Below are 21,478 nucleotides of genomic sequence, written 5' to 3'. Positions count from 1 at the left end.
GATGTAATAAGAATAAATTAATAAAATAAAATAAAAAAAGAAAATAATTCCTAATGGCATTCTGCTATTCTCTTGGATTAGTGCCTAACCCAATTGTCATTATAGAGTCTTCACACAACAATTGATAGGAATAGATGCAGAGCCCCACAGTCAAATATTAAGCAGAGCTTGGAGAATCTTGCTGAAGGGGGAAGGGATTATAGGAACTAAAGGCATCAGGGACACAACAAGAAAACCCACACAATCAACCAACCTAGGGTCATAGGGGCTCACAGAGACGGAACTGCCAACCAGGGAGCCCTCATTGGATGCACCGAGGACCTCTGCATACATGTTAGAGTTGTGTAGCTTGATCTCCATGTGGGACTATGAACAGTGGGAGCGCAGGCTGTCTGAGTCTGCTCCCTGCCTTTGCAATCCTTTCCTCCTACTAGGTTGTCTAATTTCTCCTTAAAAGGAGAGGAGGTATTTAGGCTTACTGCAACTTGATATGCCATGTGGTTAGATATTGGTAGGACCACTCCTCTTTTCTGAAGAGAAACAAGGAGAAATGGGGGTGATATCAGAATGTGAAAAATTCATCTATCTATCTATCTATCATATATATATATATATATATATATATATATATATATATATATATATATATATATATATAACTTGTTTCCCTGAATAAATGATTTCGTATTTTTTCTTATGACCCCTTCTTTTCATAATTCAGGCTGACAACTTTACAAGGTAGGTATCAGTTTCACTGTGCTTGTTAGAATACTGTGTTGATAGAAAGAATGGAGGTGAGCCCTTCAGGAGATGGATAGTCCACAGTAGAAACCCAATTAAAGAGTAAATGTGGTTAATTAAGTTAAGAGATCATTATAAAGTAACTATACTGTATATGCTCCACCACTCACAGTAATTTGACTTAGCATGTTTGCTTTCAGGATGATGTGAAAAGTGGAATACACTTCAAAGTCTGAATTCTGATCTCACCACGTAGTGAGATGCAGTGTAAATAGTTCTCTCACAATATAAGGCAACTGAAGTCACCCTAAGCTCTCAGCCATTTTTCCATTCACTATCACGACTACAATATGCGTATTAGCAAACATACATGAGCTGTGAACATTTAATTATAAAATAGACAGTGCACTGGATGACCCTCATTAGCTTACAGGTATAATATTAAATGTTCTGGGCACATGTCATGTGGACACACACACCTAAATTGTGAGGGATCAGATTATTAACTTCACCCTTGACTTATAATGGTCTTAGTTTGCTAGGTTTCTATTAAAATATGTAACCAGCACTGGTTGAGAAGCATATGTTAATGATTCAAAGAAACATGTTTTTGCTTAACAGACCATTGAAATAATTACTAAATATCCTTGACTTCAAAGAAGGTGATTTTTAATGTACAAAGTGAAATACCTTTCTGGTTGAGTAATTTTTTGATAACACATTAAACAAATGATGAATAACTTTGTTACTGGTGAACAAATGACTACAGAGATGACATAATGAGAAAAATAAAGCATGACTGTACTTTGTACACACACACACACACACACACACACACACACAGAGAGAGAGAGAGAGAGAGAGAGAGAGAGAGAGAGAGAGAGAGAGAGAGAGAGAGAGAGAGAGAGAGGCGGGGGAATTATGGAAGAATTAAATAAAATATAATAGCAACATTTTGAGAACCTGAGTAAAGGACATACGAATCTTTAGTAGTAGTAGCAGTAGTAGTGTTTATACACATATATGTGTATATGTGTGTATAAATTATCATTTCCATATTTTTAGATTTTAATAGTATGCAGTATCTATGTAGGTTTCATCAGAATAGTCAGGATAATTTTCTTTTGCAGTGTGCTCACTATACTTAGAAGTGTTGAATTTCATCTATGTCTGTAAAGAATAACAAATATTATTTAAATAGAGAAAAGTCTCTTACAACAAAACGATATGATTTCATGTGACATTTTTGTAATAACAACTTGTCAGAAAAATGATCAACATTGTTATGGTAAGCTGTTGTTTGTAGAACGGTAGGAACTCAGATTTTTCTGATGGAATTGGAGCTTGATGAAGAAAGGGAAGTGAACTGCAAATGTAAAGTCATGAAGCTATTGACAGAGAAGGAAGGCAAAAACAGCTACAAAAACAATTTACTATGGATTATAGGAAACCTTTAAGGTATGATTTGATGAGACTTTCCATTTTAACATTTAAATTAATATGTAGTATTACTGAATTTTGCTGCAAAGTGACAACTTGTTAGTGCACAAAACCCAAATTGCGTATCTCCCCCACTCCCGTGCCTTCTCTGTTGCTCTCATGCTCTTTCTCTCTCTCACAAATAAGTAAAAAGAGGCAAGACTGTAAAACGTGTCCCTTTGACATTCTGTCCAGAAGACAAGTACAGAAAGAAAGGGTGGATGAGAGGGATAGGACTGACTGTGGTGGCCCCTGAGTAGCAGAATGTGTGGAACGACACCCTCCTGCTGCAGTGGGTAGTCAATGCTTATGCTGAATATTGAAAGGAGTACAAAGCTATGGGTTACATTGGGTTCTTTAACACTAGTATATTTGATATTTCAAAATAATGGTGGCTGTCTGAAAGGACCTAAAGCCTATTTGATTTCTAGTAGGAAGTGACTAGCTACTTGTGTGCTATAGAATCTCACCTTAGAGATCTTTGGACAGCACATCACAGCCTCCAGTTAGAATATTTTCTAAAAGGACTGTCCACAGATACAGAATGTGTATGTGTGTGTCTGTGTGTGTGTGTGTGTGTGTGTGTGTGTGTGTGTATGTATGTATGTGTGTGATTTCCAATTGTGGAAGTCTTCATTCACCCATGTTGATAGACATAAACTTACTGAAAACACACACACACACACACACACACACACACACACACACACACACACACACACACAGAGCAATCATTCCACTATGCAACACCAATTTTCTTCTACAACACAGCTAGAGTTTTCCTTTCTTCCTTCTTCCTTTCCTCTCCATTATAAAACAAAAATAAATTTTTCTTTCAAAATAGGAATGGATAAAGCTTTCAATAAAAGCCCTGAATAGCTGAAAGATATTAAAAAAAAAAATAAAGAAAAACAAACCAGGACAACAAAAAGAATATATTCATTAAAAATTTAACGAAGTTTTATGAATAACAAGTAGCTATTTATTTCTTGGCATTGTTGAACATAAACATTAGAGAAAGGTAAGTTCATTATAACTGTTGCTATGAAAAGAAAGGAAACATACATGTAACTACTCTTGGAGAGTTACTGCTACCAGGTTTGCATAAATTATACATAAATAAATGTCCCTTTTTAAAAAATGCATAATTGTATTTCTATTTAATTAATCCTTTTCTCTGATTTGAGCCAATTTTTCAAAACCAACATAGATTTCTTGAGCACCAAGTGAGAAATAATCCATGCCTTGTCAGGGGTAAAATTACAGCAGAAGAAACATATCTACGTCCCAGAAGACAATGTGGAAAAGAAAGAGGTTGGAAGTCAAGCAAACTTGTATGATATAAGGAGCTCACCTTCAATATAACTTGCAGTAGTTTGAATTTGTGAGTTTGGTAGAAAATGGGAACTTACCTTCTCTATTTTAAAAAATATATAAAATTCTAGTTTAGTCTTTTTTGAGAGAGTAAATACGTCTCTCAATCTTGTAAAAAGTTAGATAACTAACAAATACTTGCGAAAATAGCGGTGATTGGAAGGAATTCACACAAAATAAAAATACAACACCTGCTAAGAGATTTTTATCATTTATATTTCATTTAAAAAACATAGGAAAATAGGAAATAAATGTATATCTTCAATATATGAAGCAAGTGCTAAATTAATGTAATATACATTTCATTTTAACATGTCTTGGGAGTTATAGATACCGTTTATGCTAAGAAATAAGTTGTAGGTTCAAATCTGTCCTTTTGAATGGTGAATCAAAGTTTGATCAGGAAACATTTTCATTTACTTTCCAGGTTGAGACATCTCTTAAGAAATACATGCCTCAGGGCGGCTTTCACATCCTTATTCCTCAGGCTGTAGATCACTGGGTTGAGTGTGGGTGTCACAAGATTGTTCAAAATCTGAATAATTGCACCAAGCAATGGGCTGGGGTTGGGCTGTAGATAAATGATGATGACTGGTCCATAAGCGCAGACAATAGCCGTGAGGTGGGCACTGCAGGTGGAGAACGCTCTCTGCCTGCCTTCTGTGGAGCGGATTTTTGAGATAGAGATCCCAATTCGGGTGTAGGACACAAGGATGAGGAAAAAGCAGGTGAGCGACAAAAGACCAACATTTGTAAAACCAACTCTCTGTGCTACAGAGGAGTCTTCACAGGCTAATGGTAACACTGCAGGCATGTCACAGAAGTAATAACCCACTTCTCTGGGGCCACAGTAGGGCAACTGGAAAGTGAGGGAAGTTAGGATAGTGGCATGAACACAGCCACTCATCCAGGTTCCTGTGGCCAAGACACAACACAGTCTGTGGTTCATGATGACCGTGTATCTCAAAGGGAAGCATATGGCAACAAAGCGGTCATAGGCCATCACTGTGTACAGGAAGCACTCTGTGCAACCCAGACAATGATAGAAGAAGTGTTGTACAGCACAGCCCTGAAAAGAGATCCCTCGGCCCTGTCCTGAAAGATAGGACAACATCTTTGGAGCTGTAGTGGAGCAGAATCCCAAGTCAAAGATGGAGAGGTTGCCCAAGAAAAAGTACATAGGAGTATGGAGTCTTGGGGAGGAGATGACTGCAGTAAGAATGAGCAAGTTTCCCAGAAGGGCACAGGAATACAATGTTGAGAATAGGAGGAGCAGGACTTTCTCCAGGCCCTCTGTCTCAGGGATGCCCAGCAAGGTGAATTCTGTCACCACAGTGTGATTTGTCATGTTTGCAGAAGAGTCTTTTCCTGAAAATATGTGGAAAGAAATTCTTGGTAAAATATGTTGTGTGTTGATTAGGGGAGTTTACATCACAGCAACAAAAGAGAAAAAGATGGTGATAGTTACAGAGAGATGTTGTAATAAGAATTGTCTTTCCAGCTGATGGGGTATCTCTCTCCAGTTAATCTCTTAATTGCAGATGATGCTCCCTAAAAATTCCTAAGCAATGAACAGGTAACTCCCATGGCAAGTGGTGTCCTTCACAACCTCACCCAGAAGGTAACTTCCAACATTAGTGTTCTCTCTTCCCCTCTTTATACAAAGGATCCCATTCCATCATCCTAGATGCTCCATTGCGATTCTAGAATAAACAAAAAGACTCTAGAAATGACCTTGTAGTGATGAAGGGGAACTGACAGGGGTGGGAGTAGGAGAAGGAAGAATGTGAGCATGATCAGGATGCATCACATACAGGGGTGAAATTGCCCAAGAACAAATTTACTTAATGTGAAATTATCTTTCCAATCTCATTAGCAACTGGGTTCTAGGACAGTGAGTAAAGCGATTCAGAATATAGAGTATTTACAACAGAATTATAAATGCAAAAAATATGCTTCATGCTTTTAAACTCTAAGCCTGATCATCACTGAAGCTGAATTAATATACCAAATTTTCTACTGTGCAGTATAGATGTGTGCTATTCCATCTTTAGAAATATGAGAATTTGTGAATATACATGGGATAATCTTGGGGCTCATATGAAAGAAGTATGAGGGTAGCATAGCGACCAAGGATTCCTTGGGCACTTTTTGTACGACAGCAGAGCTTTGCCTAATTTTATGTCTTAGACTCATTACCTACACCTCATATGTACATGCATGAACACATAAAACCCACAGAGGCAGCACAGAATCTCTCTCTCTCTCTCTCTCTCTCTCTCTCTCTCTCTCTCTCTCTCTCACACACACACACACACACACACACACACACACACACACACACACATTCTCTCCAAACTCCACCGTTCACACTGCATTAGAATTTTAAAGGATGTTTGTCACATATGTCACAAGAACCAAAATAAGGATGTGTGGAAGCTCCAAAGGCAGCCTCAAGAGCACTTTATTAAGCAACTGTATGTGAGGAGTAGAGTATTAAGATCAGACTTTAAACAATAAAATCACAGATAACTAAAAAGTATGAAGTTTTAGCGCCTTTAACAAAGAAAGGCTGCATCCATTTTTTAAGGTTCTCTTGTGAACATTAGCCTGTATCATCTTATGGAAACACGTATTAACTCCCTATTCCTGATTATTGAAGTCACTCATTCAGGAGATACAGGGCTTGTCCAGATTATTTTGTTGGGCATGAGGGACAATAATAAGAAACTACCTAAAGAAAGACCTTAGCATTCTATGTGAAACAAAGACATTACTGTTGCCTCTACTTTGGGCTACAAAGTTTAATTCTAGAGCCATTTTGGAGTTAACAAGGAGTGGGCATAGAAACTACTACTTTCTAGTTTTCATGTTTTGAAATTTCCTGATATGCTTCTATAATTTTTTTTTTTTAGTTTGCTGGCACAATGGGATCCTTAAATTACAGATTAACTCATAGAATCTATTGCATAAAACTCTGTACCCCGACCTGCACAATATATTTCTAGTGCTTAAAACGTTGAGCACTAAGATAAAGGTGAGACACACTTACAGAGGCAACAGAGAGGCTGGGGATGATGATGACACTATTGGGTGCTGTCTTCCTTTTTATCTCCAGCAGAAGGAAGGAGCCTCATCACTCACAGTCCTTCAGTCTGTAAGTTGGAATTGAGAATTCCTCCTCCTTTGAATCACTTTCCAGGAGAATGCCACATGTTAAGTGTGCTTCAGCTCCCTGGAAGCAATTCCCTTTTTGGCTCCAGGACTTGCAATAAGTCACAACACAAGAGATTTTAAATAACTATGACCTTCCTTTGGGTATTAATCCCCAGAAGAAAGAGGCTTATTGAGAAGCATCTCATTAACTCCTTGGTTTAATTGTGTTGTGGAAGTGGAGGATCATTTCAATTTCTTTTGTTAACACGCTTATGGACTGAAGGATAAAAGTGATTGTTCTAGAATGTTTACTCGAGAACTCACATGTACCTTTGGATGCTTAGTCTCTCACTAAAAATTGTGAAAACTGTTAATTTTGAAATCCTGTTCATCCTATGATGACCTATATCCTGAGGTAGGGTTCTCTGAGGGTGGAAAGTGTGTTGTCTGAGTAAATGTTCCCTTAGCTGGGATCTACAGAATGAATATGCAGAAAAAAGAGGAAGGACAAACCATTTTCCCAGCACCAATAGTATTGGCATATATACTGTATATGATGCGAAGAAATTCAAGATACTTAAAAGAATTTAGGAGTTGGATTTGAAAGCAGAAGTCTTTATTTTCAGTTTCTTAGGAATCCAAAGGAGAAGGATCCCAAATGTAGGCCAGCGTGTGGTGTTGTGTGATGACAGTGTGATGAAGTTGTACTTAAGGCTAGCATGAAAAATTTGATAAGACCACGTCTCAAGATGAGAAATAAAAAAGAATGGGGACATAGCTCATCTTCAGTGTACTCATTTATGGGGTGATTGCTTAGCATGCAGAAAGCCCCAGTGTTTGGTCCTTAGCACTACAAAGGAAGGGGAGGTAGTAGTAACAGGAAGAGAACCCAGAGTAAGATAAAACGAGACAAAGCATCAGATAATGACTGAGGGTCTTATTGGTCATTTATACAGATGAGCTAGGCATTAAGGAATAGAGAACAATGTTACCATTTTAAGCAGCAGTATTTCAGTGTACAGTGGGTGAGAAGGTAGTGAAGAGATGATTCCAGCTACAGGGCAAAGAGCAATTCTTCAGAAGAAGAGATTATTCTAAGAGGCAAGTAAGATAAGATCCTCGCACTGGAGACTTTTGAGACACTTGATAAGGAGTAAAGGAGAAAAGTAGTTATTATTTCAGAGAAATGTAATTTTTAATGTGTGGGGGTAAAAAGCCAGTTAGTACAGCATGATAGTATGAAAGAAGATCTTTGTTTTGTGATGAGAGAAATGAAGGTGTTGTGTGGGAAACACACTAATAAGAAATTGAAAGGTGAATTGTAGTATCTTTACCCTGTGCTAAGTAGCTAAAAATCTGCTTATAAGTGAGTACATATCATGTGTGTCTTTCTGAGTCTGGGTTACTTCACTCAGGATAATCTTTTCTAGTTTCATCCATTTGCCTGCATATTGCATGATTCCATTGTTTTTTAATGTCTGAGTAGTATTCCATCATGCAAATTTCTTTATTCACTGTTTCACTGAGGGACATCTAGGTTGTTTCCAGATTCTGGCTACTACAAATTAAGCTGCTATGAATGCAGTTGAGCAAGTGTCCTTGTTTGGTAGAGTGTTTCTTGGACGTATGGCCAGAAGTAGTATAGCCAGGTCTTGAGGTAGAGCTATTCCCAGTTCTCTGAAAAAGTGTTTTTACTTTTACATATCTGTATTATTTTACTTTCATTAAATACATATTTGCACCCAATTTAGAAAGCTCTGTTCTGCATTCTAAATTAGTTACTTATATTCTTTCTTTCTACTATAATAAATACACAATCAATCATATGTTGAAGGGAGTTGTTATCCATTTTTTATTGCTATGACAAAATTCCAGTGATTAGCTATTGTAACAGAATGGAAGTTATTTACACAGATCTGGAGACCTGAGTAAATATATATTAGTAAAAAAAAAAAAAATCACAGATGAAATAAGAGCAGTAAAATGTGTGTATAACCTCAAGAAACATACCTCCTCCTTGGTTCTCAGATCCTGAAAAAAATAGGAATTGATCTTTATTCTCAGTGTTGATAGACATGAAATAAGACAATGAGGCTTGGTGGGAAAACGATAACAACTGATAATTTAGACAGTTCCACAAAACAAGCAAACATAATTCAGTATGAAGAAAGGAGGCATTGGACTTGGGCCTAGTCCAGCCTTAACCATCAATAGATTTTTGCAGGATACCAGACTCTACCTGTTCTTACTACAGGTGGAGAAACACAGATTAAAACAGAGTCAGCAGTGAGGCCAGTGTATATCCAAGATATATTCACAGTACTTATTATCAGTTGTTCCCTGAAGAATTTACTGATATCATGAGGTCTCTGGAAACAAGATGAAGTATGTGAAGCCACCACAGAGGTCATGAAGGTCAGCTCCAGGAGGGGTGGGCAATTAGGAACAGGAGTCTCCTAGTCAACGAAGGTATGTGATTCGGGTCCATAATGCTTATTCACGTGTGGTTTTGTGTCTGTTATTTGAGGTTTCTAATACTGAGAACTCTATCATAGAGAAGATACAGTTTACCTCATAAGCATGATGTGTACATGTATGGAGATGATGGTTGTGAGAGAGCACCACAGTGACCAGACAAAACTATGACTTATAAACAGCTTACAATCTTCTTTGTGAAACAGGGAACTGGAGTGCTTGTGGGCAGAAAAGGAGGGTAACTCCATTCTAGGTAAGTATGTAATGATATTGATTTACTGCTGAGAAATAGTGAATAGGTCACAGCTGTCTCAAATCTTCAACCAGGAGAAATGTCGGGGCTGAGGCTTATAGATGTGGGAGGAAATCTCTCTGTTCTTGCTCCCTATCCCCTTGGATTCCTTACCCAGAATTCAGGCCCATTTTCCACTGTAGTTGGTTATGGAGTTACTTAGGAGAACTCAGGGATTGTAGAGGAAAAAACATATGGAAACATACCACATGTATTCAGATATTGTATTGTGAACTCATGTATTTATTTGTTATTCAAAATAAAGGAATTGAAGTTTTTTGGCAGAAGACCAATTCTGAATATCATTATCAATTCTTGATTCATTCCTGAACAGCAAGCATTATACCCTGGAAAACTCTGTTTAGGAACCTTTCCATTCTTTGTTCCTCAGTGAATAGCTTAAGGAGAGTTCAGCATGGGTGAGACAATTTTATTTAATATTTGGACAATAACCCCAGACAGTTTGGTGTGCACTGCAGGTGGATGATGATCACAGGTCCATAGTCACAGAGAATGGCAATGAGGTGGGCACTGCAGGTGGAGAATACTTTCTGCCTGCCCTCTACTGAGCAGAGTCTCAGGATAGCAATCCCAGTGTGTGCATAGGAGACACAAACACTGAAGAGAAGCATCAGAGCCAGAAAGCCAACATTGATGGAACCCACCTTCTAGGTCAGTCAGCAATCAATACAAGCCTGGAGTTAAACTGGAAGAATGTCACAGAAGTGATGGATGTGACTGTTCCCCACATTCTGACCCCTCTCACTGTAGGTGAGGCAAGTCATTCTAAATGTCTGGGAGGTGAGTTAAACAAAATTCCTCCCAGCCATTTTCCCTACGTTTACAGGTGTGTCAGATAGGTCGATTAGTCAGTTCTTTTTACAGTATTTATTTATAATAAAATAACCAACTCTCCTACAAAACCCAATAATGACTCCCAAGTAACGTTAATTTCAGTTGAAGACTCAGAACTGTTTAGTTTATCCCATATTTATTTCTTTTCTCTCAGGATAATTTTAGGGTATCTATATCTCTGAAAGGAAAGATTACTTCCTTAAGCATCATTGTTAATCAATGCTATGAATTAATTTCAAGATCAGTTAATTAAAAAAGTTCAATAGTATGTGAAATATTTATTCAATAGCCACCACATGGAGGCATTGTGCTAAGTCTTTAATATTTCCAGATCATCACTGGTTTGGTAACATATCTGGAAATGATTGGCATTGTATTAACATTCTCCCCCAAACTGTTTTAGTTCTGTACGCCCTCATAACAATTGCTGCTTAGTAGCTTAATATGCATCACCACGTCCTTCAGTGTTCTCATGGGTATTGCTACTCAGATCGGAAAAGGAAGAAATCAAGCCCAGGAATTTGAAGGAACAGGACTATGACTGTGAAAATTCAACCACAAGTTCTCCATTTTCTTTTTCCAAATCTCTTGAAGGAGAGCCCAATACCTCTTAGAAACACATACTACCGGGCAGACTACACAAAAAATTTAAATGGAATCTTCTAAAACATTATTTGAAAGTCACAAAATGTGGCTAAGAAACCACAAACACATTGGTTGCACTCCTCTGCAGGTAAATAGAAAGACCTTCAAATCTGCCCTGTTATATAACTTGGGGGACTAAATAAATGTCTGTTCACTCCACAGAGGGCACTTTAAAACAAATTGTGTAACAGCTATGAAGACTATACAGAACTATAAGCGAAGAACATAACCTGACACTAGTCCAAAATCAAATAAAGACAAACTTGCCAATGCAATGAGTTGATAGGGATTGCTAAAAGTAGAATGGATGAGCAGTCAATAACAGAGGCATGGGTGACTTAAAGCCAGCTGCATCACACACACACACACACACACACACACACACACACACACACACACACACGTGCATGAATATATACACACACACGTGCATGCATACACACACACACAAACACACACACACAGAAGGCATGCACACAAACAAACACCATCCCAGCCTCGACGATGACTCATGAAACGAGAATTGCAGAGCTCCTAGAGATTTGTAAGTAGCTTGCTCTGCTCCTCTGTGAGTCTCTTCTCACAGCCAGTTGTTTATTATTTAATGTAACCTCTGGAAGGGAAAGTACAAATTCCATGCATTTCAGCTTTCAGGAAAAATAAACTTGAAATTCTTATTTAGTATTGCTCAGTGGAACATTATGTCTCCTAAGGAGAAAACGTGGACTTCCTGTGTGCTGATAGGCTTCACTAAACATCTTTCTGCTGACTTCCTTACCTCTGACTGCTACATTTAAATAGACTTCAGTATCTGACTGGGGACTTGAGAGAATGAAATGTTAGTCTGTTAAAAAATAAAGATTGATTATAAATAAAAGAGAATGCTTTATCCTGCTTTCTTTTAGCAGCATGTCAAGTGATGCTCCTATTCTATTGACATAAAAGCCACACAGCAACTTGTTGCCAGGCAACCACAGGGCTGCTTCATGAATCATCCAGCAAGCTGTCCTATATATAGAAGGCCATCCAATTGGCTTCATTTTACAACAAAAGACAAACATATTATCAAGTAAATACCTCACGACAATGCATTATCTTATCTGTCAACTGTATTAAATTATATCTATACATATTTATTGTAGTGCTATACAACAAACTGCAAGCATTACAAATTATGCCAAGTCATAATATGCTAATTCCCTTATACTGTAAGAGTGTATGGATTCCAACGATTATTTTTCTTATGTTTTAGAAAAGAAATTAAGAAGAAAATAGGAATTGCCCTCTGGTTGTTTGTTAAAGAAATTTAAGTCCAAAATTGCCTTCTGTACAAGTTCACATTGACTTTAATATGTCATTGATGTGTCTTTTCTGGGTCATGGTTCCCTGTTTCTTGTCTCTGGATTCATTCATTAGGAAGTCAACTGAGGTTCTTTTCCTTCTTACAAATTTTATTGCTTCAGCATGGTGTCTTTAAGTAATTTCTACTTTTCCAAATACAGAAATATGAATTTCAAAATACTTACATTCCATCTAAATATTACAAAAACAAAAGGTAGCCAGAAATTTAATAATGTTGTTATATAAACAATAATAATATTCTGAATCTGCAGAAAACTGTGAGAAACCTTCTGGCTTGGGTATAGTGATGTGCAGGTAGAGATCATTTGGGAAAAGGAGGATGATGCTGTCAGCTTTGTCAGAATGCACATCAGGTTGCATGGCTTCTTGTTGCACAGAAACCAGGAATCAGAATTCAAATATAAACAATGACAGCATAGAACCTGGGTATTCCTAGGAGTCATCATTCCTCTTGATGTACATTTCTTTTGTTTTCCTTTTAAGTATTTAAAACTATTTTTAAATTTAAATGTATTTTCATCATGTTCTTTCCCTCCCACAAGTCTTTCCAGATCCTCTTCCCTCTCCACCCACACAATTTTAAATTCATTCCTTTATTTTTTTTAAAGATTTATTTATTTACTATGTATACAGTGTTCTGCCTTCATGCATACCTGCACATTGGGAGAGAGCACAAGATCTCATTGGAGATTGCTGTGAGCCACCATGTGGTTGCTGGGAATTAAACTCAGGCCCTTTGGAAGAGCTGGCAGTGCTCTTAACTTCTGAGCCATCTGTCCAGCCTTAAGTTCCTTCTTAAAACACAAACAAAACCCCAATGAGACGACAAAACCTCCCAAACCAAAACCAAAACAAAACAAAACAACAAGAACAACAAAACAATACCACCCAACACCAACAAATTGTCACACAAAAAGAGCACAAAAAACCAAAACAAAACAAAATAAAAAACAACTGTAGAGTCCATTATATGCTTGTCTATTACTCATATTCATTTCCACACTTGTGTTTTCTAGACCCTGTTGTACAGAACAGAAGATCAATAACTCTTTTGATTATAAAGAATCTAATAAATAGGTAAACTGTTAACTTTAATTCTTTTGAGACTTGTGTCATTGGCTTATATATTAAGAATATAGGTGGGTCCACACAGCAGTGAGCCAGCCCTGCCCTGATGACATAGGAGCAGGAGAGAGGGCCCTGCCCTGAGGACATGGGAGCAGGAGAGCTGGCCCTGCCATGATAACATGGGAGTGAGAGAGTGGGCCCTGCCCTGAGGACAAGGGAGTGATCAGGGCTCTGAGTGAACCTCACCCCAACATCTACCCCACGTATGATCTGCTGGAACATATGAAGGTGCCTGACCTATAGATTCAAAATTTAAGACTCTCCTTGACATACGGCAACAATGAGATATCTGACAGCAGTCCCAGTGAGGATCCAGTAATGATAGTGTAGGCCTCCACCCAGAACCATGGCTTGAAACAATAAACATTTGAAAGTAAATATATGTGGACAAAAGGCTATACTACGTGATACACTACAGCTTCTGTGACAAGATTTTTTGTTTTTGTTTTTTGTTTTTTTTTTTTTACTGGGAGTGGGAGTAGAGGGATTTTGGTGCATGACGTGTAGATCATAGACATTCAGTAAAAGTAAAAAAAAAAAAAAAAGAATATGGTTCATTTGCCTGTTCTCATGTGGTAGAACCATATTTGCAGCTAGGTAATCAGTACATGGCGCTTTGCATTTTCCCAGGCCAAAATCTCCCATTCAGAGATGCTGTTTACTCTACATCTGACTAGGCATCAACAAGTGATAATGTTATTCAGCTTTCATCCAATAGAAATGTACTAAAGATAAGTAAGGGTTTGGCACTTTCTTGTTTCTTGTAAACTTAAGTAAATATGCCGGCATGAAAAATGCAAGGGTTATGTGGATATGGAGTTTCCCAATCAGATGTCACTGGGGTCAGGCAATGGGTTGCAGTCTTTGTAGACAGTTTATTAAAAGGTGATACCTAGAGAACTGATGGTCAAAGCTAAGCAAGAATGGAGCTCTCTGTATGTTAGATAAGAGTATAGAACATTTTTTTTTCAAGGAAAGTAGCAGCAATTAATGAAGCCTCCTTAAGAAACAGGTTGTAGTTCCAGCTCAAGTTCTCCCATCCAAGTACTAAGTAGGCCCAAGCCTGCTAGGCTTTGGGAGCCATGGAGGTCACAGTCATATGTCCAGAAACCCAGCTCTCTACTAAATGGCAACTGAGTCATGGCAGAAAGAAAGAAAGAAATTAAAGACAGCTAGAGTGTAATGCAAATGAAAGTACAACATATCCAAATTTTGGGGAGACATTGAAAACAGTGCTAAAAGTAAAGTTCATAAAACTAAATGCCTTCATTAAAATTTTGGGAGAGATCTTGTACTAGCAATTTAACAGTACACCTGAAAGCTCTAGAACTAAGAGAGATATCTATACTCAAGAAACTTGGACAGCTAGAAATTATCTAAGGGTTGAAATTAATAAAATAGAAACAAAGAGAACAAAACAAAGAATCAATGAAACAAAGAATTGGTTCTTTGAGAAAATTAAAAAGATAGACGAACCCTTATCTAAACTAAGTAAAAGACAGAATGATACTATGCAGATTAAAAAAATGAGAAATAAAAAGAGAGAGATAACAACAGACATGGAGGAAATCCAAAGAATCACTGGGTCGTATATTTAGCTCCACAAAATTGGACAATCTAAACAAAATGGACAAATTTCTAAATAGTTACCACCTGCCAAAGTTAAATCAAGATCAGGTAAACAACTTAAATAGAGCTATGACTCATAGAGAAATAGAAGCAGTCACTAAAGTTCTTCCAATTAAAACAAACCCAGGATTAGATGGTTTCAGTGTAGAATTCTACCAAATTTTGAAATAAGAGCTAATATCAATACTCCTCAAATATTCCACAAAACAGAAAAAGGAGGAACAAAGCCAAATTCATTTTATAAGGCCATAGTTACACTGATACCCACAACACACAAAGACTCACAAAAAAAGAGAATTACAGACCAATTTCCCTCATGAACAATGATACAAAATACTCCAAAAAAATACTTGCAAACTGAATCTAAAAACACATAAAATATTATCAACCAGGATCAAGTAGGCTTCATCCCAGAAATGCAGAGATGCTTCAACGTGTCCAAATCTGTCAATGTAAACCACCACATAAACAAAGCAAAAGAAAACACCACCCAAATATCTCATTAGGTGCTTAAAAACCTTTGATAGACTCTAAGACACCTTCATGATAAATGTCAGGGTTCAAAGGACATGCCTAAAAATAGTAAAAGGAATAAATATACAGGAAGCATATAGCCAATACCAAATTAAATGGATTCCACTCAAATGATTCCACTAAAATCAGGAACAAGATAAAGCTGCTGCTCTCCTCCTATATATTCAGCACAGTACTTGAAGTTGTAGCTAAACCAATAAAACAATTAAGGAGATCAAGATAATACAAATTGCAAAGGGAAAAAAGGATTACTATTTGCAGGCGATATGATGGTATACACACACTCGGTGGGTGGTAGGATTTTCATTTATGCACCTAAAACTGGTCATTTTAGAGCAAAAGACAACAATATCAGCAATAAAAATAAAAAGTTACAACTGAAAGTCTTTTCAAGTCATACCTTAAAGTTTCTCTATAATCCACAGCAAATTGTACTCCTAAGTACACAGGGGGGGGGGGCGGGGGAGGAGAGAGTCATATTGTGCAAAGTATGCATGAGTGAGCCCAGAAATTCTACAAGATCACTATTACAGCTGACGAACATCATCAGCAAAGGGGCTGAATGATACAAATTAACTAAAATAAACCAGTAGCTCTCCTTTACTCAAAACAAAGTGGGTTGAGAAAAAAAATCAAGAAAACAACACACTTCACAATAGCTACAATACGACTCTCTCTTTCTCTTTGTGTGTGTGTGTGTGTGTGTGTGTGTGTGTGTGTGTGTGTGTGTGTGTGTGTAGTTAAGAATAAAATTTGCTATGGATTATAGAAAACCTTTAAGGTATGATTTGAAAAGACTTTCTAGTCACAACTTTTGATTTTAATTCATGGTATTACTGTCTTTTGATATAAAATGACTACATTTAGTTGCATAAGACAAAATCCTGCCCTGAACAAGTGTATGTATGAGTGTTTGTGTGTGTGTGTGGGGGGGGGGGCGGTGTTAAAAAAAATAGAAGAAACACTTCAAGCTTTCTGCCATGTGTGATGATGACCTATGATTAATAACAGACACACATGGTAGAAGGAAATAATCAAGGACAAGTTCTTTAATTAGTGTGGCAAGTTTGTGCTCTCTCTCTCGTACACACACACACACACACACACACACACACACACACAGAGGGGGGGAGAGGAGGGAGACAGACAGACAGACAGGCAGGCAGATAGACAGACATGCAATAAAATAAAATAGAAAATGAACAGTAGAGGCAAAGTTATAAATATGTCCAGTTTGACAGTCTGTATAGAAAGCAAGTGCAGAAAGGAAAGGGTGGGTGTGTGAGATAGGACTGATTGTAGTGGTTCCTGAGCAGCAGATTATGTGGAACTACAACCTCCTCATGCAGTGGGCAGTTACTCCACTTTCCGTTTCTATGTTGAGTATAGAAGGGAGTATAAAGCTGTGAGTTACTTTTGGGTTTTTTGTTAGTATGTTTAATATTTCAAAATAATTGTGGCTGTCTGAAAAAATAACTGAAGGTCTACTGAGCCATACTAATGTCTATTTGATTTCTCGCAGGAGTCGCTGACTGCGTGTTGGCTAGAGTATCTCATCTTGCAGATTCTTGGACAGCACATCACAGCCCCCAGTTACTGGAATGCACTGTCTCTGGAGTGCTCTGGAGGCTTTTCAACAGAGCTGCCCAAACTTAGTAAATTGTGGTTTTTGTTTTCTTTTTCTTTTTTTATTAAACATATTTTATTTTTAACATATACATTTACGTTATTACACGTATATACAATAAACTACCTACAGCAAGAAGAACCATGACACAATCAGGAATTATATAAATGTTACATTCTTAGTGTTTTGGCTGTTTGTATTTGACAGCCTTGAAGAAAACATCTATCCAATCTTGGTGTGTCTAAAATTCTGAATGTGAATCAATCTCCATCACATCTTGTCATTATCAACATAAAACATCTATCTAAATCTAAAAACATCTTGACTTCTAAACAACTAAGCTTCACTGTAAAACTCAGCTACCTTGTCTTCAACTCCATCAGAGACTTGAGAAGGAATAAACTTGATTGCCTGAGTATGCTGTGAGTGCAGGGTAGTAGCTTTACAAATGAGAAGATGACAGGGACAGTTTTCTACCTGAATAGTCACTCAAAACTCTCTATTATGTTGGAGCATCTTCTTCAGCCTTCTGGCCCAATATATCCGACAGACATATTTGTGAGGCAGGAACTATTGAAAACTTGCTTACCCCGTTTTGGCAGTTTGGCTATTGACTCTGTCTGCATCCAAGCTTGCCCTTTTTAAGGCAGAATTCTGTCTGTGGTAGAAATGAGGAAAGTTTGCACAGTGGTTTGTTTGCCATATTTGGAGCCATCTCCATAAGGAGGCTCTTTGATGCTCATTGTCCTCCTTGAAGTAGACTGACTGTTGCCAGGAGTTAGCCTGTTTCATTAGTAAATTGTAGTTTATAATTTCCAGCTGTGGAAGAAGTATTCACCCACCCAAGGTGATAAGCAGAAATTTAATGAAAAACACACACCCCAATCCATCATCTGTGCAGTACTAATTTTTGTCTACAGCATAGTTCTATGTTCCTTACCTCTTTTTTTCTCTTCTTTTTCATAACTTATTGATTTCTTTTTTTTTTCATTGTAACTTATTGACTTCTTCCTTTAAAATAGGAAGATTGTACACTTAAGAAAATTCCTGAATCTGGCAGATATATAAAAAAAAACTAGGTGAAAACTAAAAGTAGGACAAGATGAAGAATATACTCACTAAAATTTTAACTAGGTTTTATAAATAAAATGTATCTATTTTATTTTCCTGGCATTTTGAAACATAGAGATTACTGAATGGTAAACAAGTTTTAGATGTTATTCTGGAAAAAAAATCATATATTTTTCCATGGAAAGTTACAAACACCTGATTTTGAGACATTATACCTAAAGCAAAGATTTTGCTTTTAAATGAATAAATACATTTCTATTTAATTGGCCTTTTGGCACAATTCAGAAAACCTTTATAAAACCAAAGTGGATCTTCAGCATGTAATAAGAAGTAGTTCATGTTTGTGTCTTTCAAGGGGTAAAATTAAAACAAAAGAAACATCTAAAATCCAGAAGAACATGTGCACAAGAAGCAAGATTGGATTACTGCAAGACTATGTGTTATGAAAGGCTCAATTTAATATAACTTATGTTAGTTTAAATTTCTGAGTTTTTGGTAGAAATCTGGAGCTTATCTTCTCCATTTTAGAATGGAAATAAAATTCTGAGTCTATTTGAGAGAGCAAAAGAGTATATTAACCCCTTTAGAATTTGACAAATATTAAGAAATATTGGTTGGAAACAATCCACATAGTGTACAAATGAACACAACATCTGCTCAGACACTTTATCACAAATTTACAATAAAACAGAAATATAAAATAAGTATATATGATCAAATGATGAAAAAAGTCGTAAGTTGATGTAATGTACATTTCAATTTAGTATGCGTTGGAAGCCATAGATGTCATTTGTCCTATGAAATAAGATGCAAATAAGTCTTATTAAATCATAAATCATGCTTTGCTAAGCAAATATTTAGATATTTTCATTTACTTTCCATATTGAGACATCTCTTAAGAAATACATGCCTCAGGGCGGCTTTCACATCCTTATTCCTCAGGCTGTAGATCAGTGGGTTGATGGTGGGTGTCACAAGATTATGCAAAATCTGAATAATTGCACTAAGCAATGGGCTGGGGTCAGGCTGTAGGTAGATGATGATAACAGGTCCATAGACACAGATGATGGCCGTGAGGTGGGCACTGCAAGTGGAGAATGCTCTCTGCCTGCCTTCTGTAGAACGGATTTTTAAGATGGAGATCCCAATTCGAGTGTAGGACACAACAATGAGAAAGAAACAAATGAGAGACAGAAGACCAACATTGGTAAATCCTACCTTCTGTGCTAAAGAGGAGTCCTCACAGGCTAGTGGTAACAGTGCAAGCATATCACAGAAGTAATAACTCACCTCACTGGGGCCACAGTAGGGCAACTTGAAAGTGAGGGAAGTTAGGATAGTGGCGTGCACACAGCCACTCATCCAGGTCCCTGTGGCCAAGACACAACACAGTCTGTGGTTCATGATGACTGTGTATCTCAAAGGGAAGCATATGGCAACAAAGCGGTCATAGGCCATCACTGTGTACAGAAAGCACAATGTGCAACCCAGACAATGATAGAAGAAGTGTTGTACAGCACAGCCCTGGAAGGAGATCCCTCGACCATGTCCTGAAAGATAGGACAACATCTTGGGACCTGTAGTGGAGCAGAAACACAAGTCAAAGATGGAGAGGTTGCCCAAGAAAAAGTACATTGGAGTATGGAGTGTTGGGGAGGAAATGATTGCAATAAGAATGAGAAAGTTTCCCAGGAGTGCACAGGCATACAATGTTGAGAACAGGAAGAGCAGGACCTTCTCCAGGCCCTCTGTCTCAGGGATGCCCAGCAAGGTGAATTCTGTCACCATAGTGTGGTTTGTCATGTTTATGGAAGAATCATCTTCAGAGAAACTGTGGAAAGAAATTCTCAGTAAAATTGTGTATTTGTATTAGAGGAGTTTAAATCACAGGCATGGAAAAGAAAAAATACATAGAGATGTTCTGGTCAGAGATGCCTTCCCTGCTGATGGGTATGTTTCTTCAGTTAGGTTCTTAGTTGCAGATGCTGCTCCCTAAAAATCTCTCCCAGGACAATTGTAGGTGGTATCCTTCACAATGTCACCCAGAAAGTAACTTCCATGGCTAGTGTCTTCTCTTCCCCTCTTTATACAAAAGATCCCATTCCATCATTCTAGATGATCCACTGTGGTTCTAAAATGAAAAAAGACTCTAATAATGAACTTGCAGTTAGTTATTCGGCTGGAGTGACAGGGGTGGGAGAGGGATGAAGAAGATTGTGAGCATAATAAGGATTCATCACATACAGATATGAAATTGTCCAAGAACCAATTTGCACCATGTGAAAATATCTTTCCAATCTCATTAGCAACCATGTTCTAGAAGTGAGGACAAAAAGAATCAGAACCTACAACATGTGAGGAAATACCTCACAATTTTAAGTTTCAAGTGTGCTTGTCACTGAAACTGGCAGCTGAATGAATACACGGCATTTGTGTTACTCAGCAGCAGGAATCTGTGCCCTCCCTTCTTCGGAAAAATGAGGGCTTGTGATTGTAGATGGAATTATCCTGTAGCTTGTAGCAAATTTCAGAGTGCTTGAATGCTTTTTAGGCACTTGTATTATAGGAGGTGTTTGCCTACTCTAATATCTCTGTATTCTCTCTGAAGCATATAATAGACATCTCACATGTACACATATGAACACACACACACACACACACACAGACACAGAGAGAGAGAGAGAGAGAGAGAGAGAGAGAGAGAGAGATGTCTAAACCCCAATATTTATATTGTGTTAATTTTTAAAGGATATTTGACACATATGTCACAAGAGGTAAACTAAGTGTGTATAAAAAATTTTAAAAATGTATCTTCAAAGGCTCTTCATTAACCAACTCTATGTAAAGAACAGGATAAATATGGTGCATACTAGATTTCATGTGAGAGTCATTCCCCACTCTCCACTCAACTGTGGAGAATGTCCTGTCCATTGGCAGATCTGAGTAGGGCTTCGATGTTTACTGCACGAATTGTCTTTGGTTGGTGCAGTAGTTTGAGCAGAACCTCTGGGCCCAGATCCGGTGGCACTCAGAGGAAGGATAGCAGGCTACCAAGATGAGACTTGATAGCCTATGATCATATAGAGCGGGAGGAGGTCCTCTTCAGTCAC

General features: G+C 37.6%; 2 protein-coding genes across 2 annotated transcripts; both read right to left on the bottom strand.

Annotated features, from left to right (window-relative positions):
• Positions 1-4,006: 4,006 nt before the first annotated feature.
• On the bottom strand, positions 4,007-4,942 carry LOC127198313 (putative olfactory receptor 10D4). Its single transcript, XM_051156210.1, has one exon. It carries the CDS (start codon positions 4,940-4,942, stop codon positions 4,007-4,009), a length of 936 nt encoding a protein of 311 aa, XP_051012167.1.
• A 14,293-nt stretch (positions 4,943-19,235) lies between these two features.
• Positions 19,236-20,174, bottom strand: LOC127198327 (putative olfactory receptor 10D4). Its single transcript, XM_051156222.1, has one exon. The coding sequence runs from the start codon at positions 20,169-20,171 to the stop codon at positions 19,236-19,238; it is 936 nt and encodes a 311-aa protein (XP_051012179.1). The 5' UTR covers positions 20,172-20,174.
• Between the last annotated feature and the right edge of the window lie 1,304 nt (positions 20,175-21,478).

Source organism: Acomys russatus, chromosome 14 (assembly GCF_903995435.1).
Source record: "Acomys russatus chromosome 14, mAcoRus1.1, whole genome shotgun sequence".
Classification (NCBI taxonomy): domain Eukaryota; kingdom Metazoa; phylum Chordata; class Mammalia; order Rodentia; family Muridae; genus Acomys; species Acomys russatus.
The sequence above is the reverse complement of the archived record's forward strand: the minus strand, read 5'-3'. Positions and strand labels throughout refer to the sequence as shown.

Excerpts from the sequence above, each read along its gene's own strand:
- LOC127198313 (XM_051156210.1), bottom strand. The coding sequence starts at position 4,942 with ATGACAAATCACACTGTGGTGACAGAATTCACCTTGCTGGGCATCCCT.
- LOC127198327 (XM_051156222.1), bottom strand. The coding sequence starts at position 20,171 with ATGACAAACCACACTATGGTGACAGAATTCACCTTGCTGGGCATCCCT.